At 35.9% G+C, this 8,066-nt stretch overlaps 1 protein-coding gene across 1 annotated transcript; it reads left to right on the top strand.

The window, feature by feature from the left end:
* The first annotated feature begins 420 nt into the window (after positions 1-420).
* LOC132200879 (barH-like 1 homeobox protein) lies at positions 421-3,385 on the top strand. Its single transcript, XM_059626644.1, has 3 exons — positions 421-636; positions 1,562-1,874; positions 2,768-3,385. Exons 1-3 carry the CDS (start codon positions 507-509, stop codon positions 2,976-2,978), a joined length of 654 nt encoding a protein of 217 aa, XP_059482627.1. The 5' UTR covers positions 421-506; the 3' UTR covers positions 2,979-3,385.
* The last annotated feature ends 4,681 nt before the right edge of the window (positions 3,386-8,066 follow it).

Below are 8,066 nucleotides of genomic sequence, written 5' to 3'. Positions count from 1 at the left end.
GAAATTAACTTTTTTTTTAAACAAATGAAGGTCATATTAATTAAGAAAATGCGTACCAGCAATTCTTTTTTTTAATTGCTGCGCGTGTGTGTTGTGTTGCGGCAATGGCCCTTTTTGTCCTCGTCAAATTGTTAGCGAAAAAGCAGTGTGTTAATTTATTTGCGGCCGGTTGCACGGGGGCGCCATTAAAACGTGTACGCCTTGCGAAACACTTCTTGGCTCTTTCTCGTCGAGGTATAATATAAAAGCAGGAACGAGGGGGGTTGCGCGCTCTCGGAAAAATGGCAAAACACCTCGGCGGCGCACCACTCTATTTACCGAAAACGAGAATACATAAACGCGTGTGGAGGTGAAAAGCAGCCAAGAACAAGAAGATGTGTCGCCTTAAAAGCGGCGAGATTTCGCCAGCGGCCGTCGGGCCGATTGGCCGCCTGCTGCGTGTCTCGCGGAGGCGCGCACGCTCGGCCCGCCCCCGGAGGCGGGCGTTGCCCCGCGTGGCGCGGCCAATGGACCGGGGGCGGCTCATTCGCGCCATGTCCGAGCACCACTGCAGATCCTCGTTCCTCATCAAAGACCTGCTCTCCGACGTCATCGACAGGCCCCCGCAACTGCCCCCGCAGCTGCCTCCAGAGCCAGGTAAAAACTTGAAAAATAATTTTTGCAAATTTGCAAATTATTCTATGTTTATTGTAAAAAAGTTTGAAATTTTGCAAGATATTAACTGATTGCATGCATGTGAAATTGACAAATTTGTTTTTACGGATTTAATAATTTAGGGCTTTGTGTTAACGTAAATTTTATTTTGCAGCTAGATTAGATTTATTTTAATATTCCACTTGGCATAAATATATTCTTCTCTTAATTTTTTTTATTTAAAACCAACACTCATTGAAAGTGAAACATAAAATTGGGAACACATAGATTTGTTAAAATTCAACTCACCAAATTCGTAAATATTTAATCATAAATTTGGCGATAATTTGATTGACGAAATTTCTGCTTGGGGCTCTCACCACGTAGAAGAGAAATCGGGCTGTTTATTCTATAAAAACATTTATTAAACCAGGAAAATACCAGTCTCGTAATTTAAAAATCTAGCCAAAGAAATAATATAATATTCAACCAATTAAATTATCCAACTTAACAATTTAGATTTTTTGCAGTACAAATTAAGTGTTTTATGATATTTTAATAAATACCGGTAACTATTTATAATCTTATAATCAATAATTTTCTCTACATGTCCAGGCTATATATTTTAAATCTTTTTTTTTATATTATATTAATTTATTTTTTATTTTTCGGTCAATACAAAAAAATTTTAATTTGAAAAAATTGAAGGATGGGTTTAAAAACAGCAGATGTTTGCTAAAACGCCTGACATAAAGAGACTCAGCCGCCGCGATAAACCGACACTATCGAAAAGAAATTAATTATATCACAAACACTTAAAAATATTGAAACTTGAAAATTTTGCTAATTTTAGAATTCCATGTTCATTAAAGAATAAAACTAAAAACAATTGTTTTCATTTTTGGAAATTTTTCAAATTGTTTTGCAGGAGATTCTCGTTGCGAGGGTGCAGGCGTGTCGGCCGAGTACGAAGCGGCCGTGTCGGCACTGCTGCAGCACCCTTTGAGTTTGGCGTTGCGTCGCGGCAGCAGCGTGTCCCGATCGCCGTCGCCGTCGCAGGCGTCGCATCAAGCGTCACGCAAACCGCGACGCCGACGCACCGCCTTCACGCACGCACAACTCGCCTACCTGGAGCGCAAGTTCCGGTGTCAGAAGTACCTCTCGGTGGCCGACAGGGGCGACGTCGCCGACGCCCTCAACCTCAGCGAAACGCAGGTCAAGACCTGGTACCAAAACAGAAGGTCAGTCTTTCATAATTGTAAGAACTGGTTGTGAGGAAAGAGGATATTTATAAAAATTCCTGATCTCTGATTACATTTTTTTTTGCAGCGGTGCATTGGTTTTTCAAATATGATGAAAATATTTATTGATTTCTTTCATTTCAAGTAGTTTCAACGCATTTTGTCACATAAACACTCGGAATGTTCGTTGAAAATCACTCGCAAACACCACTATATTGACTTATTCTAAAACACGGACTAATTAAATAAACCACTGTCCATTCTAAAAGAAAAATGCAAAATTACTAATTTATACCTTTTTTATGTTATTGGAATGATTAGAGATAAATATTTATCTTCTATGCGCTTATAAAATTTAAGGTGATTTGAAGTAAAATTAAATGAACACTTTTGTTGCCATAAAATTTTGAATCTTAAAATGAAATGAGAAAAAAACTGACTCTCCTGTCACGCATCTGTCATGGGGAAATGTGAAATATTGCTGACTTAGAAGATATCTTCATGACAGCGCTTATCGAGTTTCAATTTTCAATAAAATTTTATTATATCTTTTATTTATAAGACGATGAAATCGTTGATATTGCTGGATATTTTATTAATGAAAACAGGAGAAGAATTTAAATAAATAACCCTAATATTTTGAAATCGAACGCAAAGGAGATTTTAACTCCATGCGCCTTCATGATATTGAGTCACACAACCCGCCCGTCGCATGTGCCGACCAGGTTGCATACATTCAAATTGCCGAAGCTTTCCTCCCAATTTGTTGTTCTAATTTATTTATAATTTTTGTTATTAAAAGGCTTTTTTATTACTTTTAAATATCTGTTTGTTTGCAAAATTTATCTAAATTTTTAATTGAAAGAAAATGAATTAATTTTTTCTGTCATCAGGACCAAATGGAAGCGGCAGAACCAACTTCGTTTGGAGCAATTGCGGCAGCAGGCGACGGCTTCCTCGTCTTCGGCGGCGGCAAATGAAGGCCCAAAGGAGGCTGATGCGTGTTGTCCGGCCGCCTCGCCGTACCTGCTTGAGGTGGGTCGGGCGGCCGTGTTGGCCGCCGGCCTGCCCTCCCTGTTCCGCACCGTTCCCTACTTCAATTGAAAATAAATTGGGAAGAAATTTGAAAAAGAGATCGATTTGTGCAAAGCGAAATTTTCCATTCTTTCCCGGTGAAAAACTTTTCGCATTTGCATCATTCGCGTCGGCCGCAAGGGGAAGAAGAGAAGTGGAGGCCCCGCGGAGAAAGAAGGGAAGAAAAAAAATAATGTTTTGTGAGTGTGTGCGGGAGCGAGGAGCGTCGTCGTGGAGCAGGGCGAGTGAGACGGACGAGTTTGTGATAGGCAGGCCATTAAATTAAGCCGGTTGACTCGACTCTTAAGACGACGGGCGGCCTGTCTGCATTTATTTATCATTGTGTCCTTCCTGCTTCTCAACCTAAATCATTGTCTGTGCACCTGTGCGTGTAACAATAACGAATGAATACATAACAAACGGAGAAATAAATCATCCTATAGTTGTCCTAAAACGGCACTCATCTTTTCATTCTTTCCCTCTGCTGATTATTGCAAACCTTTTTCCGCTCGGCAGCACTTTTCCGGCTAGTAGGCACCAATAATCCTCATCTTTTCCTTGTTACATTTATTTGCGGAAAAATCTTCGAAATTAATTGCTCTAAAAATTTAATTTCATAGTTTCTCAGCACCTTTAAATTTTATAACCAACAAATAAATGAAAAAGCATTTTTACAAAATTGGTGACAAGTAAGGTTCAAATTTTGGAAAACACGAGATAATTTCATCAAAACAGTAGTCAATGAGATCAAGTTTTTTTTCTTTTAATTGTCATATAAATGGGATATTTTCTATTAGTTATTCATGTTCCCTAGCAAATTTAAACGGAAAACTGATTTCCAAATAAAATAATGCATTTATGTTCTCAAAAGCATTTTCTTCAAAATAAAAAGTAATTAATGATATTTGTTCAATAATTGTCAACGATAGAGTATAAATTTTAATTGCCCGCAAAAAAAGTCGAACATAAATTCAAAAATTTAGAGAAAGGTCCTTCATTGTGGGGGAGGGTAGTCGAATAATGATGAAATTTAAGTTTCACATATTCACTGCAGCAATTTAAATAGAGAATTTTTCACCATTTTGCTAAGCCGATTAAAATATTATACAAATATAAATCATTGCTATATTTCTCATTTGCTATAAAAAAAGCATAAAATAATCTAAAATTAATTGCAACAAAGCTACTATAGTCGTAGTTTTGAAAGTAAATATTTACGATTAGAGCCAAAAAAAATTTATTTTTGATATAAAACTGAATAACACCAACTATATTTTAAATTGTGTCATTCATTTTGAATCTCTGTACTAATTTGGATATATCTTCTGACTGACTAATTATTTCAACTTTTTTGTTTTTATGTCCAATTCTTTATTTTTAAATTGCAAAGAATTTTGCACATTTTATTTTGAGTAACATAAGAAGTTTTTTTTTTTAAAATTAAATTCTTACAGTAGATGCGTTTAGCCGGCGGCTGGAATTGCGAGAAACGTGGAAAACAGGGATTTTGCGTTTTGTAATAAATATATGGAAATAGCGACGACGGAACGAGATTGCAGCTAGTGGAGGAATTAGGGGTGGCGGCGCGGAGAGGAGCAGGCCAATTAGAGACTGTTTTGTGCGCGCATGCAGCGCAGGCAGCATACCCGGCCGGCGAGGCACACAGACTGGATGGCCTCGGGGGCTGGCAATTAAGCAGGCCTGATTGTTAAATCAACCTCCCATTGTCAGCCCCTAAGCTGTTTATCCCACACAAAAGCAAACAACACACGGCAATTACCGGGGCATTATATTCTCGCAGCAGCAGACACACGACACAATCTCTCTCACTCTCTCTCTTCTCATCTCCTCCACACGTCCTCTCGCTCGTTTGCAAATATATATTTACAGCGGACATGTGTATAGAGGGTGGTTTAGGTTGACATGCACACGTTTCGTCACCGCAAAACTCTCTTCGCAATTCAGACGTTTGTCAGAATAAATTTTAACACAAAAAATAAGTTCTTTAGCACATTTCATTTCATGTGAAATTAATTTGGAAATCTTTTGATTGATCCTAATCACTTTGAAATAATTATGCTTTTATTTTCAAATAGTTGCAAATAGTAATATAAATTTTGGGGACTTTAATTTGAAAGGAAATCCTACGATTCTTAATTTTTCTTTCTAGTTTGAAATATTCAAGTGTAAATTTCCTATGATTTCTCTCTTTTCTTTTATACAGAACCACTTAACATACGATTTTCAAAAATAAATTTATAATTTTGCTTTGAACAAATTTTCTCAAAGTATATATCTATAAAAATATCAGTTAATATTGATTTCTTGAAAGCTTGCAAAAAGTAAAGTCGTTTTTTCACAAATATTTTGATCCCAGAATGATCATAGTTTCTAAATTTCCTAGACAGAATGAATTTTGGTGCAATTTAAAAAAAAATTATAGAAAATAACTCAATGTTGTAATGAATTAAAATGAATTTTGTATAATGATGTAGATCTTGTTTTGGACAGATATTGCTTTGTGGTACAAAAAAATTAAAGCTGCAACTTACAATTAGAATAAAAAAATTGATTATTTTTAAAATAACCAATTTGAATTTGATCATTTAATTCTCTTTACAGCTATTTCTCACTTTCAAACTTTTGCTATTGTTCAAGTTAAATTTACTTTACTTTCTAATTATATTTTTTATTAGACATTGGAGCGTAAAGAAAAAAAAATGATATGTTATTCAGCCTAAAATTACTGAATTTTTTTGGTCGCTTATAAGTATAAAAGTTGCAAAAGTAATATAAATTCGGACTTTAACGCCTCGACGGGAGTGCGAACAAAGGAACGTGCGCCACACGAGAGAGTGGTTGATTTATTCTCTCTCTAGTTGCTGACGAGTGGCGGCTAATCCCATCAAACGAGTCTATTCGCTTCCCCCGGCAGCTCTAAAACTAATTCGCGCACACTGAATAATAATTCTCTCTTGTTAAATGCGAGACAACGTGCTGCGCCGAGCTTTCTCTCAATTAAACTCGAATTAATCAAAGCACCGCCCGCAGTTTGATACTCTCTAATTAGACTTGCGTGCATTTCAAATTTGTCCAATTAAGCATCCAATCAAACGAGAACAAAACAAGCAAATGTTATTCATTATCATATACATTCAAAATAAACAGAAAGAAAAGTACCGACCTATTGAAAAGCATTCAGCACACAATTTTATTCATTTTTTTTCTCCACAAGTGCACATTTGGCGGAATGCAAAGTTTTTGTTGCTAAATAAAAGAGAGGGCGCTCTCGAATTGGCTAAAAAAATTGAAAAAGCCCTCGTTAAATCGGTGGGCATTAATTGAAAGGCCGTCGGTTTGTTATTTATTCGCAGTGAATGGCTCGGCTAAATAATAATAGCCGAGCGCGAGGATTGCTTGTTGATTGCAAATCCAGCCAGGGGCGGTCCGTCAAGTGCCCCTCGGCCGCTCACTGCCATTCAATTCGCATCGATTTTTTGTAATCTGCGTACATTATACACCCCTAGTCGTTGTTCATCTCTCTCGCACACAAGCGAAATTCATATACACCAGAGAGCTCAACGAGAGAGGTTCTAGACTGTATAAATTTTAAATTCCAAACATTATATGAAGTTACATTTAATGTGTTTGAATGCCAGAGTTATAGAGTCTACATTTAAATGTGTTAAAATTATTAGCTAAAATAGGTAGATTTTTTTTAATATTTTCATTTTTTTCATATTTTACATCTTATTTTAAATTTTTTTATTTTTGAGCGCTCTAAAATATATTTAATTTTATTACTCTAATAAAATTTACTGCAGATTGTCAATAGAAAGTGAAATTTCATTAGAATTTGAGCAAAAATGATTTACAGCAATTAACAAAAATAAAATTTTTAGTCTAAATGTCTGCTTAAAAAATAAGTACTATCATAAGTTGCAGAAAAAGTTTAAATGTCCACAACTTTTATAGAATATATTATGGGACAAATAAAAAATAGATGACTCGCTAAAGATACTGTTTGTGTGAATAAAAACGACTTGAACTGTGAATTTCTGAAACTATAATTGAGAGATTTTGTAAAAAAAGAAACTTCTAGTCTGATAAAGAATGTTATATAAAATAAATATTTTGGGTTTAAATGTACTAGAAAAATAAACGATTTAAAGTATTTAAAAACAATTTTATCTTTCAAAAATTGGCTTCTTTGAATGAGACGTAAAGAAACTAATAAAATGAAGAAATTTAATTATTAAAAAATAATCCTTTGCTTTTAAAATAAACAAATAAAAATGTGTTCTTGGAATCTGGAGTGCACCCTCGTTTTGCGCGCCTCTCTCCGGGGGTGGCGACGATCTCCGCTGAATGTAAACTGTGCGCGTGTACGTTTGTTTGTGTCTCTTTATTGCGACAGAATGGCAGAACTGGCGGGGATCACATTGCATTTAAATGGGCCTAACGAGGCAGCAATCAGCGGCACTTGACGAGAGCGCAAATTAGAGGGCGGCAAGCGCTGGATGCTCTCTCTGCTCTCTCTCTCGTTAGGCCGCGCGCGGTTACGGCTAATTTGCCACCGCTGAAAGCGCTTCCGGAGCCATGCTTATTTTCCAACCGCAAAATATACACATTCAGCATTATGAGCTCTCTTTCATTTAGATTTATCTCCCTGCGCGCCATACACAGAGATAAAGAAAGAAAGAGATGCTTTCGAATTTTCCTTTCCTGCACGGCAGCCCCTCCACCCGCCATTGATTTTCCATGACATTTTGTTCCCTCTGAAGCCCATTTTCTTCGTTTATTTATGAAAAGAAAGTGAAATTATTGATAAATTTCTACAATTATTGTCAAGATAACCATTCAACTTGTACAATTATTATTAAAAATATCAAGTGCGGCAGAAAGGGTTTTGTGCCTAAAACCAATATTATCTTTTTTCAAAAATTGAAAGTAGCAGGATTAATAAAATAACTACAAAATTTCAGGTGACATCATTAATAATTAATTGAATCCCAGCTTTATAATGAAAATACAACCAGTCAAGTTCTTAAAATGAATTTTTGGATTTAAAGAGACCATAAAATTTTATAATAACAATACAAGAATATTACGAGTATA

Source organism: Neocloeon triangulifer, unplaced genomic scaffold, assembly GCF_031216515.1.
Source record: "Neocloeon triangulifer isolate White Clay Creek 2 clone unplaced genomic scaffold, ASM3121651v1 ptg000014l, whole genome shotgun sequence".
Taxonomy (NCBI): domain Eukaryota; kingdom Metazoa; phylum Arthropoda; class Insecta; order Ephemeroptera; family Baetidae; genus Neocloeon; species Neocloeon triangulifer.
The sequence above is the reverse complement of the archived record's forward strand: the minus strand, read 5'-3'. Positions and strand labels throughout refer to the sequence as shown.